Here is a 20,838-nt window from a genome sequence, read left to right on the forward strand (position 1 = left end):
CCACATTCATATTACCTTTGTGTAAGGGAATCAGGGCAGAGTTATTTGTTCAGACTCTGCTCAGTGTGGAGGAAGACCAGAGAAGGCTATTGGCATAGAGAAACAGGTGTTTATTCAAATGGAGAAGCAGCTGAGCTGAAGACCCGCCCCTGGGTCTGGGGTCTGCAGTTACAGAAGCAGCAAGAGGCAGAAGAGAAAGCAGAGGCTATAGGGCAAGGCAGGAGGGATGAGGGTATCATTATTACACATGTGGTAGTGGGTTTGCTCCTCTTCTTCAGAGGGCAGGGAGCTCAGCAGGGAAAGGCAAGACCAGAGGTCACAGGGCAGCAGGGTTGTATCCTGCTTCTTCTCTAATCTACCCAAGGCTCAAGACTTTGTTTCCACTCCAAGGGCTCTAGCTTCCTAACTGAGGTTAGTGGTACCACTGTCTTCCTCTACCCCTCATCCATGGCTCGAGAGCCTGAAACCAGCCAGAAGGACCCTCAGGGAGCTGGCTCTTCTAGGGTTAGATTCTTCTCTTCACAGTGAAGACAAAAAGTCTCCTTATTTTTTTGCCTTGGCTCACAGCCTGGCGAGTGATAGAAAGTCACTGATTCCAAAATTAGACAAGCTCAAGCTCGAGAGGCCAGAGATGAGGGGAAGGAAGAGGGTCTAATGAGGTGAGTGGCTCTAGAAATAAGAAAGAATACTGATTAGGGTAAGTCTGAGTACTGACTACTCTGCCATCCTTCCACCTCGGGGCATTTCCTGACAACACCTCCACACCCCCACCCTCTGAGATTCAGGGTCCCAATGTGTTAAAAAAGCAAGTGGAGGAGGAGCGATGCTTAGAGAATTGTCAGAGTTCCATCCAAGGTTTTGCATGGTGTAATCAAATAATAACCGGATTCAGACATTTGCAGCCCCAGAAAAAGTAACTAAGGAAGCTCCCAGCCCTGTGAGCCTTCATTCTTCTACCAACTCACCTTCCCGTTATGTTGGAACATTCTTTTGCCTTTCTTCCCCTACTCAACTGTGAACAGATGTGTACAGAATCAGAAAAGTGGGCGTCAGCAGGGACAGGGCCGAGGGGGGTGACTTGTGGTAGGCTCATTGTGAAAGATAACAAGCCCCAGAAGGTGAGGCAACAGGTCTGGGAGTGAAGGCCACCAAGGGGGGGTGGGGTGGAGGGCACAGGTGAAGGATGATACTTCGACTCAGGCCAGTCCCTAGCATGCCACTTAATGTCCCTTTGCCACAGTCCTGATGTGGAAGGGAACAGGACCAGGGAAGCCAGGCCCCTGAGACCATAGGCCCTCTCTCTGGAGGACTCCTGAAGCAGTCACTGAGAACAGAGAGGAATGTGGCTGGCCGAAGGAAATGGGATGGCAGGGTTAGGGTGGCGACAGAAGGAGACAGACGCGGTAGTCCCCAGCTACCTGGCTCTCATGCCCCATTCCCCCATATGGCTCCTCCCCAAGGCAGAGTCCTTTCCCTGGGGACTGTCTGGTTCAGCAATCACTGGCCAGGCTCTTGGTACAGAGGCAGGAAGGGCAGCTCTGGGAAGGGGGCTCTCAGCCGCAGCACTCCACGCTCCAAGTCAATACAGCACTGTTGAGGGGGCAGGGGGAGAAGGGGAAATGTGCGCCTCTCAGGGCATCCCCACTTCCCACAGCCTCTCCCTACTCCTTGCTCTTCCCCCTGGTTCTGTTCACCCAGAGCCCTGGGGGTGGGGGTGGGGCAATGGGACCTGCTTATTTTTCACTTGTGGGCAAATAAGGAACCTCTGAGAAAGCAAAGGTGCCATCACACACCTCCAAGGCTTTCTCATGACAAGCTGACCCCACTTGCACACCTGCGCCTCACTTCTTTTCTCCGGCCCTTCAGGCCAGGCCCCAAGCGTGGCCCAAGCGCCAGCATCCTCCTTACCTTGAGGGAAAGCAGAGTCTGCAGTCCAAGACAGAGCTCAGGACTCTCAACATCTGTAGGATCATGTGAAGACAGAAGAGGCTGGAGGGGCACCTAGGGGTCGCAGGGCCCTCCTGTCCACACTCACTCCTTATCTGCCCTCCCCACACTCCAAGTCTGGGGATCTGGGCCCAGAGACCAGAGACACCTCCAGTGGTGCCAGCCTTCACCCCAGCCAAGAGAGGAAGGTGGGAGAGGAAGAGGAAAGCTGGGAAGGAAGGGAGGACTCACCCACCACCTGAGCCGAGCAGGCCACTGTCTCCTGGCCCAGCTGTAGCTCCAGCTGCTCCACCTCGAGGGGAGGCCCGGGGGCCAGGCCCCCACCTGGGGCTTTGAGGACCTTCTTCCCTAAGCTATGATTCGGAAGCAAGGGTTATGGCAACCACAGCCCCTGGTCCCTGCCCGAGTCAGCTGACACCCCTCCCTTACCACACTTGGGTACTCTTCCAATCCCTGGGCCCTACGTGGGGTCTAAATCCTTATCTTCGCTATCAGAGTCCCCATCAAGTCTTTTTTTTTTTTTTTCCAAACTACAGCTTCCTTGATGATAAACCACAAAAGTCACTCTTTTACAAATGCAGTGGTTTTTAGTATATTCAGCGTCTGTGAATACCACTACTATCTCATTTCAGAATATTTTCTGAATATTTTCCCCCAATCCATTGTTTTGGGCCACACTCTTACCCCAGGCGGTTGAGGCATCCAGCAGAGATCTGATTGTGCTGGGTGCCTGTGTCCACGGCCACCTGAAGCTCCTGGTCTCGGCACTGAGAAAGAGGGTCGTGGGGAGTCAGTGAGCCCCCCAGGGAGAACAGATTGGGCTTGGATCCTTCACCTTTCCCAGCCCTTTGATGATTCCCTCTCAGAAATGAGTGAAGGGAAAGAACTGAGTCTTTCAAAGTGATTTTTATGGCACTCATCCAATTGAGGCAAAACCGGCTCTTAGAGGAATCAAAAAAAGAAGTAGAGCTGCCCCATGGTGAGTCCATACACTTGGGAATGATTTGACCAGAAATGGAGATCTGTTTGTGGAGAGAAATTCTTGGGAAGTTGAGGGTTGAGTTTAGAGCGGTCTGGGTGAGGGATGGAAGGGTGGGAAGACCAGGCCACCTTGTCAGGCACTTCATATGTGGATAAGGGACAGGTTCAGCACAGGAATAAAGACTGGTTCACTTCCTTCTGGATGTGTATGGACATTTTGGGTTGTGCTTGGATATCCCAAATGCATGCAGTTTTCTTATTCCAGACATTGAGTACCTACTATGTGTGAGATGCATGTGGCTAGAAGGCACAGGGGTGAATGCTGTGCTTGGGTCTGAAGGAAGGGGCACGTAACCACTGCATGCTGGAAAGTGTTGAGGTCTACGAAAGGTTTGGGAGTAAAGTGCCCTGGACATTGAGAGGGAGGAGAGGCTGTTTGTTTCCTCCTCGGGGAAATCAGAAAAGGCTGCAAGGAAGAGGTACCATTTGGTTGCGGAACGTGGCCATAGAATGATTGGAGAACAGGAAGGAGAAACATCACACCAAAGCAGTGGGCATTTGTCAGGGAGGGTCCGATACTGCTCAGTTGGTTCAGTGGCTTCGGAGGTGATGAGACTGTCCCCTTGGAACACATGAGCTTTCTCTGGGGGGTGGGGTTGCAGGATGCATACGGGCACACACCGATCACAGACATAGTGCACTGAAGAGTGCTCACACATTCTCACTTGAAGGTTATATTTGATAAAGGGAAGAAGGAATGACAGTGACAGGTGGCTCAGCATGGAGGGAAGATGGGTCGAGACAGAGAGTAAAGAATGTACAGGGTCTCATTTTTTGGTCCAGGCTGGGGGAGGAGGTGCCTTTGCTCCTACCCCTCCCTCCCTCTCTCCCTTCTTCCGGCATCACCCAGGGGAGAAAGGAGGGTGGCTGAAGTGAGCCAGTCCCAGGCAGGATTGTCTATGAAAGTCATTGCTCTGGGGGGCTTCTCACCTTGCAGTTGACCAGAAGAGCCGGAATCTCTGTCTTGCTGGTCTTCCTCCTGCCCTCCTGGCCATGAATCCGGGCCTGCGCCAGGGGAGACTCGCCCTGCAGCCGACTCTGGTTTCCCTCCACCAGGCGTCTTTGGATCACGCTGTGCGGCTGCTGGCTCCCGCACAAAACCAAGAAGGCAGGCAGGTCTAAACCCAAGTATCCGGGCCACTCGGTCCTTTTACCATTGTTATCACCACGATGTTCTCCCCAACCCCGGACCTGTATCTCACAGCAGTCAGGGCATTATAGTGGAGTGAACCCAGTATCCAGCACTCCAGTTTGCTGGGACCCAAGGGGTTGCTCGGCAATGAACAAATGGGACGAGGAAAACAGTCCACTAGATTGGACTGACCTGTCAGCCAATGGGACCTCTCAAGAGCTAATATGATGCTTGGGGAGCTTTTAACTCCAGCCTAGAACACATTATTTTTTACTTTTTCTCCCTTTCACCCTCTGACCTCATCCTTCAATGAGCCGCAGATGCCAGGGTTGATGATGTGTTGAGAAGAAATCGGTAACATCAAAAGCAAAAGTCCTCTTCAAAACTAGGATGCTTGAGCCCTCCCCCACCTGAGACTTTCACCCAGTCTGGTCACTCCACTTCCGAAGTTCCGTCAGCTTTGCCTCCTGTATTTATCTAGTCCATCCTTGCTTTGTATTCCTGCCTGTATTCAAGCCTCACTCCAGCTAGCCTGGGGCACGGACCGCCTCCCTAAGTTCGCAAGAACCTGCCTCAGGTACACCTGCTCGAAGCCAGGGGTCATCTAAACCCTTGCTCCCCAAGGTGCAGTCCTACAGCTGGTTAGCTGTAGTCAGCTTCCAATCACTTGGAAGCTGGTTAGAAGTGCAGAATCTCATCTTATTTAGAGGCTTCGTTCTAACAGGATGCTCTGATTCGTGTGCAAGTCTGAGAAACACCAAAGTGAAACCAAACTAACTCTTCTTACTCCTGTTTAAAACCTCTCAAAGAAAAAAAAAAAAACAAAGAAAAAAAAATAAATGAATAAAACCTCTCAAAGCACACTCACCTCCTGTCACTTACCTGATAAAGCCCAGACTTTTTAAGAATTTATCCATCAGAGACAGAGAGGCAGAGACACAGGCAGAGGGAGAAGCAGGCTCCCTAGGGGGAGCCCGTTGCGGGACTCCGTCCCAGGACCCTGGGATCACGAGCTGAGCTGAAGGCAGATGCTCAACCGCTGAGCCACCCAAGTGTCCCAAGCCTAAACTTTTTAAGGTGATGCATAGCCCAGGTGACCTGGCCCTGCTGGGCCTTCAGCCTCGTCCCCCACTTGGCAGGTCTGCCCTAGTGACCCTGCTTATACCTCTTGTACCATGGTGCTCTTCACCTCCACACCTTGACTTCTGCTCAACCCCTTTGCTGAGACTCCTCTTTCTCATTCTTTTCTAGGCCAGACTAGATGACTGGTTCAACATAGTTTGTTCAGGAACTACTCTTTATTTGGGAGAGAGATTTTTATCTAAGTATGAAGTCCCATATGTGTCCTGTAACTAATGTGGGGTTTATCTCCTCCAGGAAGCCCTCTCTGACTTCTTTGTACTCTTCATTCCACACACCAGGCTGGGCCAGCATCCCTTCTCTCCCTTTGTCATGCTTCTCACAGATGTGATTTGTGGATTTTGCCCCCTCCCCCCATTAACCTGGAGACCCTATGAGGGTCAGGTCTTTATATCCCAAGGCTTAGCTCAGCATATAGTAGGCACTCAATAAATAATTATTGAAGAATGACTTTATCTGTCCATCTTCTCCACCTGCCCTCTCTGCTTGGGAACCTGGGGTTGTTTTTCTACCCTTGGTTTAATGAGGCCCTTGAGGCCAGCTGCTCCTGCCAACAAGGCTGCAAGCAGGAGACCCAGCTGTGGGAAAAAAGGGCAGTGAACTCTGGGACTAGCCGGAAAGAGGGGCCCTGCGGTTCCCAGCTCTCCTCCCACCTTTCCCACGATGATTACAGGCTTTAGGCCCCCAGTGCTGTGCAGTTTACTGCAGAGTTCTTCCGGGGAGGGAGATGGTGGGGTCCTCCCAATCTGCCGTGTCTTCACTCCCAAAGCCACACAAAGTAACTGAGATCTATCCGGGAGGTCCTGGGGCAGACAGGTGAGGTAAAAAGCTCAGGACTTCTCATCAGAAGGCCGGACCTGCCATTCTGGGATGGCGGTGTTAATAAAGCCTCTACTCCGGGGGGCTAGAGAGATGTAAGGTGGTATCCAAACCATAGTGACTTTGAGGTCCTAGCCACCGATAGCCCAACGACCAGCTCCCCTGTTGCCCTCTTTGTCCCTAGCTCTCCACAGTGCTTGTGTGTGCAGGGAGGGAGCAGCCCTGAAGTTCCCTGAACTGAGATCCCAGGCTGGTCACTTTTTCTCTTTGGGAGCTGCTGGGAATCTCCTGGGTTCCTGGAGGGGGAACATTCGTCCAGGAACAATTTGGCGGGCCTAGGTCAGGAAAGGGAGCAAGGGCCTGCATCAGCCTCCCCACTAACTCGGGCCTTGGGCCCCCGGACTTGACCTTGTGCCTCTCAGGTTGTGGGAGCGCCCTCCTCTCAGACCTTCTAATGAGGAATTGGGTGAGGGTGCCGAGTGCTTCCAGGCCCTTCTATGAAAGCCTTCCTCTCTTCTAGGAGCCAGACACCAGAGAGGACTCCATATTCTGCGGTGCTTATTTTCTCTCTTGAGCTAAATGGACCTTAGTGCTTTCTATCTAATACACGCTTTTCTAAGCCGCTTAGAGGTATTAGTTCATGCCACTCCCACAGTAACCCCGTGAAGGAGATACTACTAATTTTGTCCTCATTTAGCAGAGGAAGAAACAAGCTCAGAGATGTAAAGCAACTTGCCCAAGATAGTAGGTGGCAGAGCCAGGACCTGAACCCAAGCAGGCTGTCCCCAGAGCCTATCCATGCTCTTTACCAGTCTTTCCAAGGAAGATGAGTATATGCAGCTGTCCCCTGACCCACTCACCTCCTCCTTGTTGTTTCCCTCCTCTTGCCCGATTCCCTCTGCTTCACGGAGGTGGAAGAAGGGAGCCTGGAAGGCCAGTGCCCCCAACAAAGAGGGAGCAAGGGGTGCTCAGGAGGCTGGTGGCCCAGGCAAGAGCCATACAAAACCCCAGGGCTCTGGAAAGGACAGGGGCCCTTAATGCTACCATTCTGGAGGGAAAAGGCAAATGAATGGTCAAAGCTGGTAGGAGGGAATCCGTTGTTGAGGGTTAGGAGAAACCACAGCCCTAAACTGGTCAGGCCTCTGGGCCCTCCCAGCAGTAAGCCACCACTCCAGAAGATTCCTGTGTCCTTGTAAGCCTCTTTTCCTAAAGAGCACAGCTCCTTATCACCCCAAGATAAACCTGGGACTATTTGGGAGAAGCAGAGCAATGAGAACAGGGTCTCCCAGAGCCACCGAGCCATGGGAACATTCCCAGCAAAGAGTGAGAATGGTCAGAGAAGAGCCCCTCAAACTACCTATGCCCCATCCTCAGCCAGGGAAAGGGGATCCAAAGGCTTGGGGACTGTCCCCTCCAGCCCTCCCTCCTCCCTCCCCTCCCCGGGATTCAAGGAGATGGAGAGGAAGGGTGGGGAGAGGGCTGCCTCACCAAGTCCTTGGAGGTGCCGAGCCTCTTGAGGCTGTCCAGGGGGAGCAGGTCGGCTGAGTCCTTGTGCAGGAACTGGGTGGCCTGTCTGAGCCGGCGCTGCTGGCTCAGGGGGGCTCGGTCCCGAGGCGCTGCCTCCCGTCCCCTCCTACTGGAGTCTCCCTCCTCTCTGGCCTCCTGCCTGGTGCTCACGGCCCCTGCAGGGCTTGACGAGCTTGATGAGCAGGGTGGGGGCTGCGGGACGGTGCTTCTCTCCATCCCCTCTGCCTCCCGTGGCCCTGCCGCTTCCTGCCTGCCTCGGCTCCCTGGGCAGGTGGCAGCTCTCCGGACAGGAGGGTCTCCACAGGGGCAGAGGAAATCAATAAATAACGTGCAGGAGCAGCCGCGTCAGACACCAATTTCCAGGATTGCAGTAGAGAGAGTGAGGCTCCGGCTGGAAAAACCCAGCACTACCCGAGAGAGGGGGGGTTGGCAGGGCCTGCAGGTGGCAGGCTCTGCAGAGCATGCAAGTCTAGGGTCCTGGTTGGAGTGGTTGGTGGAAGGAGAGAGAGAGAGAGAGAGTGTGTGTGTGTGTGTGTGTGTGTGTGTGTGTGTGTCTGCAACCGAGAGGGGTGTAACAGTATTGTAAACTGTCAGGGTGCCATGCCAGCTTGTTTGAAAGGCAGTGAGTGTGGGTGTGTGGGGGAGTCAGCCTGCATGCTCAGTGCATGCATGGGATGCAGGCACGTGCATCCCTGTGTGCCTGCCCTCCCGTCTCCTCTGGGCTGCCCCACTGTTCCCTCTGCTGGGGTTCTCTGCAGTTCAGGGTTGGGGTGCAGGCTGATAACCAGGTTGAGCAGAGAGGGGCAGCCTCAGAATGTCCTTCACTCCTCCTCTCCTTCCATCAACAGGAGAGGCTGGACCATTCTGGGACTCAACCTTTCAGTGTGGCAGTTGTCAAGAGTGTCTAGCTAATTTACTCTGGGTTCTGGGTTCCAGGGAGAGGGGGGAGCAAGAGCAACTCTGAATCTCCCCACAAGCAGGGCCCCAGCTTCTCCCTCTTCTTTATGTAAGGTTTATGGAGTCCTGGCTCTTTAAAAAGCATTAAATTCAAACACTCAGAAAGTTACAAGGAATAACCAATACCTTTTATTGGCCACCTCGGTCAAAAAAAATAACCAAACTATTATAAATATAGTTGAAGTGCCCCCTGCACTTCTCCTTCTCCCCAGATAAAATCCCTTCCTCAATCTGGACTTTGACCATTCCCATACTTCTTTTACTCTCCACGCATATGAGTATATATGTGCCCTAAGCAACATGTCATTTAGTTTTGCCTGACCCATTTATTGCTCAATATTTTATTAGATTTATCCATGAGATATTCATTACTCTTTCAGTTCTCTTTAACCGCCATATGTCATTCCTCTCTGAATACATCATGTTTAGGAAACTTAGGTTATTTCTCATTTGTTTTTGTTTTAAGTAGGCTCCATGCCCAACCTGGGGCTTGAACTCATGACCCTGAGATCAAGAGTCGCAGGCTCTACTGACTGAGCCAGCCAGGCACTCCTTAGATTATTTTTCAATTACAAACAATGGTGCTATGAATATTTTTAGACATAACTCCTGGGCACACGTGTAAACATTTATCTAGAGTACATTCCTAGGTGTGGAATGGCTGGGGCATCAGATACACAGCTTCTCCCCCTTTAGCATAATAGCCCTCCAGACTATTCATACCAATGTGTCCTCCAGTCAACAGTGTTTGGAAGTTCCTTACCCTCCACTTCCTCATCAGCACTTGGAATCAAACCTTTTACAGCCCTGGCTCAACTGTCATCAGATTTTTCTTTCCAGCCCTTTATCTTCACCATCATTAAAATGCATCAAGTCAAGTACCTGCTCACACTGTGTTGGAGACTTACAGGATGGCCCCAGTTAAGGCCTGCTCCCTAGGGACACAGTCTGATTCCCACATCACCAAGGCACATGCACATATTCAGACAGACAAGATGTCTGTTTGTGGCCTGTTTGAGGTATTTTCACAGCCATGACAATTTTTTGAGGAAGAATTGCATTGTGATCCCTGTTTACAGATGAGAGAAGTGGCCCTGTGCCAATGGGTTAAACTGTGTCCCCCCTGCAAGTTTGTATGTTAAAGTCCCAACTCCCAGCACCTCAGAATGTAACCTTCCTTATTTGGAGGTAGGGTCTTTAAAGAGATAATCAAGTTAACATGAGGTCATTAGGAGTGGCCCTAATCCAAGATGACTGTGTCTTTACTAAAAGTGAAAATTTGTTCATGGAGATGCACACAAGAAGAGCACTACATAAACAGGAGGGCTAGAAGATGCATCACTAAGCCAAGGAACACCAAAGGTTGTCAGTATCCACTAGAAGCTAGGAGAAGGAGGGCCTGGGCCAGATCCTTTCTCAGCACCCTCAGAAAGAACCAACTTCTCTGGCACCTTGATCTTGGAGGACTTCCAGCCTCCAGAACTGTAAGGCAATACATTTCTGTTGTGTAAGCCATCCAGTTAGTGGTATTGTTATGGCAAGTCCCAGTAAGCTAATACACTTAGAAATCTCACCTAACATTCAGTTACTGTATGGCAGAGCCTGGAATTGGACCCTTGTATTCTGTCTCCAAAGTCCTGTTCAGTGTCCACTAAGCCAAAGAAGACTGTTGAAGATGATAAGCGCAGAATGAAAACCAAACTGTAGTGTGATTTTATTGATCAGGTTCTGGCCTACTCACATCCTGGTTTCATTTACACTCAGTTTCAGTGGAATTATTCCAGCTCCCTCCCATGCCTTGACATCCATTATCACCACACATTTGCCTGGGATAGAGGTCAAGGAGGATCCACTGACATGTTGTATTGGTTCCTGTTTGCTTCACTAGGACCAACTGTATACACTGATAGATCAGCGAGTGGCCTACATACTACAATGCTGGATGGGCCCAATATTGAAAGGTATCTCTTCCAACTTTATTTTTGGCAATTCACTCCTTAGGTTTGAAAATTCTTCAACATCTTCAAGAGGGCTTGATTAATTCATTTTTTTGAAAGTAATACTATCAATGAACAAGAATGAGATGATTCCAGAGCACTTAGCAAAGTTGCCTCGGGCCAGGCTGACAACATGGAAGGGATGTGTCCAAACTCTTAGGTGAGGTTCAGCCTGCAGACTGAACCCCAGGGAAGAATAAACATACCTGTGGTGTAGAATAGAGACTTCAGAATTTGCAGTTTGGGTGGGGTGAGGTTGGAGCCAGCATCACTTCATTTTCAGTTGCTCTGACAAGGCCTTTGTTGCTTGGCACTGGGAAGCACTGGTACTCAGGAAATGCCATTCTCTGAAATGTAGCTGTGCAAAAAAAAGTCGTTGGTCCTTGTATTCTGTGACCCAAACCAATGCTTTCTATTCACTGTCTATCTTACCATCTTGGAGTGGGACTCAGGGAAACTCTCTTTTGCCTTTTTGTGATCTTTATTTTCTTCCTTTGTAAATTTGTAATTTTGTGATCTTTATTTTCCTTTGTAAATCTTTGTAAAGGAAGATCTGTGATCTTCCTTTGTAATTTTGTGATCTCTATTTTCTTCCTTTGTAAATTTGTTTTTCCCCCAAATTGCAGGGAGAATGAGAATGTTCTGGTAATACAAAACTCTGAGTTCTTCTTTCTCAGAGCTAACCAACTTCCTTTGATAAGATGATGGACCCAATGCAATGTACTCACCCAATGCAATCCATATCAAAATATCAGTATTTTTCACAGAACTAGAACATCTAAAATTTGTATGGAACCACAGAAGACCCGGAATAGCCAAAGCAAACTTGAAAAAGAAAAACAGCTGGAGGTATCATCTTCCAGATTTCAAGTTATATTACAAGCTATTGTAACCAAAACAGTATGGCACTGGCACAAAAACAGACACATAAATCAATGGAACAGAATAGAGAGAGCCCAGAAAGAAACCTATGCTTATACAGTCAATCTATGAAAAAAGAAACAAGAATATACAATGGGGAAAATATCTCTTCAAAAAATGGTGTTGGGAAAACTGGACAGGAACATACAAAAGAATGAAACTGGACCACTTTCTTTCACCATACACAAAAATAAAATGGATTAAACACATTAATGTAAGACCTGAAAGCATAAAAGTACTAAAAGAAAACAGGCAGTAAACTCATGGACATCAGCCTTAGCAACACTTTTGTGGATCTGACTCTAAAGGCAGTGGCAACAAAAGCAAAAATAAACAATTGTGACTACACCAAAATGAAACGCTTCTGCACAGTGAAGGAAACCAGCAGTAAAACAAAAAGGCAGCTTACTGAATGGGAGAAGATTATTTTCAAGTGATGTATCTGGTAAGGGACTAATATTCAGAATATATAAAGAACTCATACAACTCAATACCAAAAATCCCTCCCAAATAATCCAATTTGGGTAGAGAACCTGAATAGATATTTTTTCCAAAGAAGACATACAAGCCATTCATGGTCAATAGACACATGAAAAGATGCTCAACATCATTCATCATCAGGGAAATCAAAATCACAATGAGATATCATCTCACACCAGTCAGAATAGTCATTATCAAAAAGACGAAAAACGACAGGTGCTGGCAAGGATGTAGAGAAAGGGGATCCCTCTTGCATTGTTGGTAGGAATGCAAACTGGTGCAGCCACTGAAAAACAGTATGGAGGTTCCTCAAAAAACTAAAAATAGAGTCATCATATAATCCAGGAATTCTATTCTTAGGTATTTATCCAAAGAAAATGGAAACACTGGGGTGCCTGGGTTGCTCAGTGTTTGAGGATCTGCCTTTGGCTTGGGTCATGATCCCGGGGTCCCAGGATGGAGCCCTACATCAGGCTCCTTTCTCCCTCTGCCTGTGTCTCTGTCTCTCTGTGCCTCCACGAATAAATCTTTTAAAAAATGAAAATGAAAACACTACTTCAAAAATATATATGCACCTCTATGTTTATTGCAGTATTATTTATAATAGTCAAGATACAGAAGTAACCTAAATGTGCATCAATATATATATGGATAAAGAAGATGTGGTATAAAATCTTGCTTCTGGGTAATGACCCACAGAAAATGAAAACTCTAATCCCAAAAGATATATACACCCTTATGTATATTGCAGCATAATTTACAATAGCCAAGATATGGAAGCAACCCAAGTGTCCACCCATAAATGAATAAAGAAGATGTAATGTACACACACACACACACAGTGGAATACTACTCAGCCAAAAACAAGAATGAAATCTTGCCATTTTCAGCAACAAGGATGGACCTAGGTATTATGCCCAGTGAAATAAGTCAGAGGCAAATGTCACGTGATTTCATTTATATGCAGAATCTAAAAAAACAAAACAAATGAATAAACAAAAAGTAGAAACAGACCCTTAAGGACAGAATAAATTGATGGTTGCCAGAGGGGAGGGTGGGGATATAGGCAAAACAGAGGGAATTAAGAGGTACAAACTTCTAGCTTTATTTTTTTTTTAAGATTTTATTTATTCATGAGAGACACAGAGAGAGGCAGAGACACAGGCAGAGGGAGAAGCAGGCTCCATGCAGGGAGCCCTATATGGGACTCGATCCCGGGACTCCAGGATCACGCCCTGGGCTGAAGGCAGGCACTAAACTGCTGAACCATCCAGGGATCCCAACTTCTAACTTTAAAATAAAAAGTCATGAGGGTGAAAATTACAGCCTAGGGAATATAATCATTAATATTGTAATAGCTTCATAGAGTAATTGATGGTGACTACACTTACCATGATGAGCACTGCATAATGTATATAATCATCAAATCACCATGTAGTACACTTGGAACTAATATGATATGTTAACTATACTTTGACTTAAAAAAAAAATAGGCTTGTCTAACTCTTAAAAAAAAAAAAAAAAGATGGAGAAATGCCAGGGAATGTTCTGAGGCCAGTTTGTATCCTCAGCTGGGTGGTCTGTGTCTTTGCCAATAGCTTACCTCACTTCCCTCCCCTGTTCTTTTTTTTTTTTTTTTTTTTTAGGTTTATTTATTTTTAGTAACCTCTGCACCCAGTGTGGGACTGAACTCACGATTGCGAGTCGCATGCTGTTCTGATAAGCCAGCCAGGTACCCCCTCCACCAAGTCATTTTTTAACCTGAAATTTATAGAACTCAACAAACCAATTCATTAACAAGGAATAACTACATTGAACGCTAATGATGAGACACAGGTGGAGAAAACTTTCAGGAGCACTACTGAGGAAGATTAAACCAGTCTTCTATTGTTAGGAATAGAAGCAATCTAGGAGATTTTCCTTTCCAAGCCACTTGGGAAATGTCTATAATTTCTCTCATTTATTTCACCTTGTGGTTCACATAGATGTTGAAGCAAATGGACCCCAAATCAGGAATTTTGTGAGAAAAAAAATGGAAGCTTGGGATTTGGCTCTCTCGCTGCATCAGTTCTCTGAATTATAGCAAGTTTTCCTTTTGTTCAGTCAAAAACTATTGAGTACCGACTATATGTCAGACACTGAGGTAGGCTCTGGGCACACAGTGGTGGACCAGATGCAGACCCCGCTCTCATGGAGTTCACATTCTAATGAAGAAGGCAGACAATAAACAGCCACATTTATCTTGTCAAGTAGTGGTAAATGCTGAAGACAAATAGAGCAGGATGAGAGGAGACCGAGCCATGGGCGTCCGGGTATGGGTAGATGATGTCGGGCAGAGATGAGAAGGTGAGGGAGAGGCTGTGCTCATTGCTGGAGGAAGAGGGTCACAGACAGAAAACTCGGGATGCTTGCAGGTAAGATAGGCTGGGCTGGGACAGTGCTTGTCCCTACACACACCCAGGACAGGGTAGATCTGCCCCTCTCCCTCCCCGCTGTCCAGCCTGGCTTCTCCGGTGACCAGTCACTCACACCAGGAACACTGGCTGGGATAAAGAACATTGTCTCCTGCCATGGAGAGAATCAAGCTATCTCATCTACCCAAGATGGAACCCTTTCTCCTGGCTTTTCCCACCTGGGTTAACAAGCCGCCAAACCCTGAGTCCCACAGATGTGAGTCGGGATTCCCTCCACTGAAAGAATACACAGAACACTGCCTGTGAGTTCTAGAACAGTCAGAGGGTGATGGGTCTTTGTATTTCTAGCGACAAGGGAGGCTGAGAGGGGCTCCAAGCATAAGGTTTTCTTGGTTTTCACCCTCAAGAGTCTGAGTCTTCCAGAGAACTTTCTGCCTTTAGAGAAAACCAGGCCACATCTTATATTTGCCATCTGGTGTCAGACAATCACATTAGTAAGTCTAGATTTGTGCTGGCCAAGACAGCAGTCACCAGCTACATGTATGTGGTTATCGAGCACTTGAGGTGTGGCTAGTCTAAAGAGAGCTTTGCTGTACATGTAAAATATACACCAGATGTATTGAACACAATACAAGAAACAATGTGAAATACCTCAATTATTTTCCATAGTTTACATTATTTAATGTTGATAATATTTTGGATCTATTGTATTCAATAAAATATGTTATAAAAATGAACTTCACCGGTTTCTTTTTACTTTTTAATTTATTAATTTTTTTTCAAGATTTTCTTTATTTGAGAGAGAGGGGGAGAGTGTGAGTGTGGGGTGGGGGAGGGGGAGACGCAGGGGAGAGGAGTCTTGAGTGGACTCTGCGCCGAGCTTAGAGCCCCATGCGGGGCTCAGTCTCATGACCCCAAGATCACAACCTGAGCCAAAACCAAGAGTCAGAAGCTCAACCAACGAGCTACCCAGGTGCCCCAACTTCCTACTTTTTTAATATGGCAACTAACAAATTTAAAGTCACATATCACATATATGTGTCTTATATTTCTACTGGATGGTACTGGTTTGAATACATTCGAGGCTCGTTTCCTTGAACCTGTTATAATCTATGCCAGCAACGCTCTGCTGTTTCAGGAAGTTCTTTGTAATCCAAATCCCTATAGCCATTATTCAAAATCCCTGCCTTCTCGTCCAAGCCTCAGTGGAGATGGAGATGAACTGGTTCCCACCTTCCTTGGGATAAACTTTCCTGTCTTTAAATATCTTTATACCTCTTTTTTTAAACCTTTTTTCTTCAAGGCTGACTAGTGCCGATCCTTATCTCTGATGGTAGGGGTGGAGAGGAGAGCTCATTTGGCACAGTGAAGTCACCCAGACATTACTCTGCCACATAAGGAAATTCCCAGAATATTCTTCATAGAATGGGTTATTCAGAGCTAGACAAACAGCTCCCTTGAGCCCATGGAAGGTTAAGGGCAGCCAGTTCTATTTCAGGCTTTCTCCTCTGGCCCTGTCAGATCTGCTGAGGATAGGAATAAAGCTGTTTTCCAGAATTCTCTTGTCCGGCAAGGGTCACAGGAAGTCTGTGCCAGTTTTGAAATTGATCACTCTTCCTCCACCCCAAAAACTACCAGGCTATGACCACCTTTTATATTTGACACTTGGGTGATTTTCTCCTATTTTGTGGATGGCAAAACCAAAGAACAGAAAATTCAAGTGTTCATCTCTATTGATGAAAACAGACCGAACATGGTACACTGAACGCAGACAAGCTTGGTCAAGTATTCTGACCCAGTCTTTAACTAATTGGGTGACTCTGAGTGAAGTGCTCAAGCTCTTAGTATCACTTTCTCTCCTGTAAAACTGAAATGACACATAATTTGTAGAATTTTTCTGAAGTTTAAACGAGACGCAGAATGGCAAACTTGTTAAGCACTCACTATGGCTCAGTTTACTCATCTTTAAAATGGAGATTGTAATGGGACCTATCTCATAGTATTGTGAGGATTAAATGGGGTGATTCTTGGAAAGTTCTCAAAACATTGCCTAATGAGTGCTGAGTAAATGTTTGCTGTTATTTGGGAACTGTACATGCACATAGACATGCATGTGCTTGCACACGCACATGCACCCTCTCAGATGCCCCTCCCCTCTGCTCCCAGAGTACAACTGGATTGGTTATCTATGATACTATTTCTCACACTATTTTAAATTACTTGTCCACCTTCCCATCAGATCCTAGTATTTCTAAGGGTGGGTCTTTTATCCTCTCTCTTCTTACACAAAGTTGTTGAATGAATGGGTCATCAGGACTCTCAGTACAGGAGGAAACATGCCATTATTATGCCATCTACTCAGGTGGTGAGACACTAGAACAGCCCGTTGAGTGCCCCACTCGAATTTCCCCAGTAGCAGAATCCAACTAAGCCTTAGGCACCCACTCCAGACCCCGTTCTACTCATTTCCCTTTCTCTTGCACCCTCAGAACATACTTGCCAATTCCTCTCACCTGCTGGGCTCTGTGCCCAAATCTGGATCCTGCAAACTCCCCCAGAGGAATGACAAAGCTCCCCAGCGCCTCTGCACATTCCAGACTTCGTTGCTTCAGAGACTCCTGTTTTACCTTTCTTCTGGCTTCAGCCCTTCCCCTCCTCTCTCTCGGGTTTATCAGCTTTCTTTCCTGCTTCTGTTTTCCCCTCTCTCCTTGCCAAAGCTTTGGGCCTGCCCTTGGCACCCCTGGCCATGACCTTCATTTCCTAGTGGTAATCATGCTAAAGAAGTCACCGACTGTTTGCGGGGAACTATGTGTGTTACCTGGTTTGAGTGCTCAGTGAACATTCGGGAGAGTGGTGCTGGGATTGGAACAATGGAACCTTTACATAGGAACAATGGCATGATTCGGCAGCATGGTGGAGGCCTCTGTGATGTTCTGTCCTGGGACCTGAAGAGAGTGTGCTGGCTTGAGGTGACCATGAGATGGGGAACTATGTGACTAGCCACAGAAACCACTAATTATAATGATAAATAGAAAGAAGCAATTATTTACATTGTAAATAAGTAAATGTATGTGGTTCAGTGGACAGTACACGTAGGAGAGGGCTTGGAGGAGGGAGAGAAGAAGACGAAGAAGGGCTTGGAGTGAGTCAGCCTTGAGTAGAAACAAAAAGGCCAGAGGGTCCTAAGGAAGGTGGGGAGTGAGTCTGGAGGTGGAGGATGTCTGATTTGTCACCTCAGGGAGCAGCAATGGGGCTTTTTGAGGCTTGGCAATGAGACAGGACAAGTGTGGCACATAGCTACATGAAGACTGAAGACCAAAGAGCATGGTTGAGGGCCAACTGGATGGCTTGGTGGTTGAATGTCTGCTTTCAGCTCAGGGTGTGATCCCAGGGTCCTGAGACTGAGTCCCGTATCGGGGTCCCCGAGGGGAGTCTGCTTCTCCCTCTGCCTATGTCTCTGCCTCTCTCTGTGTGTCTCTCATGAATAAATAAAATCTTAAAAAAAAAAAAGAGAGAGCATGGTTGACAGTGTGGTTGGCCCTGCACTTCCCCAGGGGTTCCCAGACCCACAGCTACAGGCACTTACTGAGCTCCAACCATTCTTTCTGGCCCCAGTAACTCGGGAACCTGAACTGGCTTCAGCAACCCAGCTCATGACAGCAATACCTGGCTTAGGTGGCAGAGGGGGAGGTGTTGATCAAGAAGTGACTCTGAGGCTGCGATTAATTAATGTCCATGAGGCTGGTGGCACTCAGCAGAGCACAAGGTGTTCTGGGTATGTTGGGAAAGGGATGTTCACTCTGCTTCCCTCAAAAGTTGTAGCTCAGAGCAAGTCACTTCCCCATGGGCCTTAGTTTGCCATCTAAACCCTGATAGGGTTCCACTTGTGTCTTCATGGCCCACCTGGCTCTGACCTGTTAGGATCCTAGGTACAGGGGCCTCCTGCTCTTCACCACCATTCGCAACCCAGTGTGGGAAGAATGGGCACATTCCCAGAGCTCTGTCATTCCCTGGAGTACTTGGGAATCCTCCTTCAGCCCTCGACTCTGGTCATCCCCACCCATCCCACACACACATCCTGGGGGGAAGTGTTCAGGAGAAGGACTGCCAAATAGAACTATAGATCTAGAACCGGAAGGAAATTTGGAAAGTCTCTATCACACCCTATTTGTTGCAATTATTTTTAATGAAGATGAAGTTCACATAAAAAAACAATAGCCATTTTTAAAGTAAGCAATTCAGTGGCATTTTGTTCATTCATGTTGGGCAACCAGCACTTCTATCTAGTGCCAAACTATTTTTACCACCCTAAAAGAAAACCCTGTACCCACTGAGCAGTCAGTTCCCACTTCCTCCTCCCCCAGCACCAATTCACCTCTCTATGGATTCACCTATTCCAGATAATTCATAGAAATAGAATCATACCACATGTGGCCTTTTGTTTCTGGCATTTTTAAGAAAGATTTTATTTATTTGCTCATGAGAGACCCAGAGAGACAGGCAGAGACACAGGCAGAGGGAGAAGCAGGCTCCCTGCAGAAAGCCCAATCCCAGGACCCCGGAATCATGACCTGAGCTAAAGGCAGATGCTCAACCACTGAGGCACCCAAGTGCCCCTGGGTGTCATTTCTTAAAATATTTTATTTATTTATTTGAGAGAGAGAGAGAGAGAGAAAGCACCAGAAGGATGTGGGGGAGGGAGAACAGAAGAAGAGGGAGAAGCAGACCCCTCATTGAGCAAGCAGGAACACCCACACACACACACCAATGTGGGACTCAATCCTAGGACCCTGGGATCATGACCTGAGCCAAAGGCAAGATGCTTAACCCACTGAGCCACCCAGGTGCCCCTCAGCATCATATTTTCAAGGTTCATCTGCATTGTAGCCTGTGTCAGTACTTCATGCCTCCTTATGGCTGAATAATTTCCCACCCATTGTTTTTATCCTATGAATAATGCCTGGTTGATAGTATCATTAACGGAGGGCCTACAATGTGTCAGACACTTTGCATATATTTCTCTTATATCATTTTATTTATACTGCTCATTTGTACCCTAGTGGCTCCCACTGTGCCCATGAGGAAACTGAAGGTAACAATGCCCTTCCCAAAGGTCATATAGCTGGTTAATGGTGAAAGCAGGGCTAGAACCCTGATGGGGTTTTGATTCCCAGGTACCTTGAGAAAAGTGGGCAAGAGGGCAATGACCAGAAGCCCAGGAGAAGCCCACTAACCTGGAGTATGACAGGGGTAAGAGGAGGTGTTGTGGGCCCCCACTATGCAACTTCTCTCCTTCCAGCCAGCTCCCTGCTGCCCCTCCTACTGGGCCTCCCACCCCAGTCTCCACCCCAGCTGGGGGCAGCACCTCTCTGACCAACAGGATTCTCTGGCCTCCACTCTAGGCCCCTTGTCTCTGGCTCTCCATGACCAGAGCTGAGGCACCCAGGGTTAACTGTAGCACAGGCCCAAGGTCCTAACATAATTCTTCAGTCTCTACTTTGCCTTCAGTCTCTACTTTGTTCTACTCCTGTCCCTCCGCAGAGACCTGGTCTGCCTTCCTCAGACCTGACTTCTTCCATCCTCTAGGGCCAGCCTTGGCCTGACCTCCACTCCCAAGCCCTACATGGGAACTGCAACCCAGCATAGCTGCTTTTGGTCTTTGTCCAGACATCGCATGGTCTAGGGAGGTGTGGAATTGAGGTTATTTTGTCCAAGAAGCTTCTTGTACCCTGACCAATCCCAGTTCTGTTCCAGATGGATTATGGGAGTAGAGGTAACTTCCTAGCCACATTTCTTACAGTGTCTCATCCCCCATCCCAACACACACACACCTTATTCCTCCCCCTCCTCATTCTGTCCCTAGAAATTGCCACCCCCCCCTTGGCCTGCTCTCCCCCACTCATTCTTCCCACCTGCTATGAGAGAGTCCTCCAAGGAAGACAGATAAAAATTTAGAGTGTCAGTAGCATCTTCAGGAGCCCTGGAAGACAGAGGTGGCTTGAGGTTGGAGGGAGAGTGGAGAGGCTCTGTTCTGCAGAAGCCAGTCCTTGAGCATCCCCAAAGGCTTCTTGCTGAAGATGCATTGGCCTTGCCCAGCTGGAGGCTCTTTAGGTCTGTCCAGGTCTTCTCTTCATTTTCCTTGTTAAGGTTTTGCCAGGTGGTGCCTTGGAGAGATGACAGAGGGGCAAGGCAACCCGGTTCTCTATCAGGGTTTGGTAATTCCTCACAAGGTCCTGGCTCAGGGGTGCACTAGGCAGCAAGGCCAGTTTTAGCACCTTCTCCTGGTAATGAGGCAGAGGGTTCGGGCAGGGCCAGCCCCTGGCAAAATCATTGGGAAGTGGGTTGGGCATGAGCTGGAGGCCTTGGGGCTCAAACCTTCCACCAGCGGAGATGTGCCGGTACCTGTTGGGGGAAGGGGTATGCAGAGAACAGAGAGGTCAAAGGAGAGGTGCAAGCATGGTGG

At 47.9% G+C, this 20,838-nt stretch overlaps 1 protein-coding gene across 2 annotated transcripts; it reads right to left on the reverse strand.

The window, feature by feature from the left end:
* Positions 1-95: 95 nt before the first annotated feature.
* Positions 96-8,072, reverse strand: NRIP2 (nuclear receptor interacting protein 2). 2 transcript variants are annotated; one of them, XM_041736325.1, is made up of 7 exons: positions 7,568-8,072; positions 6,940-7,005; positions 3,919-4,071; positions 2,632-2,714; positions 2,179-2,300; positions 1,909-1,961; positions 96-1,590 (listed from the first exon to the last, which is right to left on the reverse strand). In XM_041736325.1, exons 1-7 carry the CDS (start codon positions 7,820-7,822, stop codon positions 1,498-1,500), a joined length of 825 nt encoding a protein of 274 aa, XP_041592259.1. In that variant the 5' UTR covers positions 7,823-8,072; the 3' UTR covers positions 96-1,497. The 2 variants fall into 2 exon arrangements, with proteins under 2 accessions (XP_041592259.1, XP_041592260.1); XM_041736326.1 differs by lacking the exon at positions 6,940-7,005 and having other exon boundaries at positions 7,568-8,067.
* Positions 8,073-20,838: the final 12,766 nt, after the last annotated feature.

This window comes from Vulpes lagopus, chromosome 21 (assembly GCF_018345385.1).
Source record: "Vulpes lagopus strain Blue_001 chromosome 21, ASM1834538v1, whole genome shotgun sequence".
Classification (NCBI taxonomy): Eukaryota; Metazoa; Chordata; class Mammalia; order Carnivora; family Canidae; genus Vulpes; species Vulpes lagopus.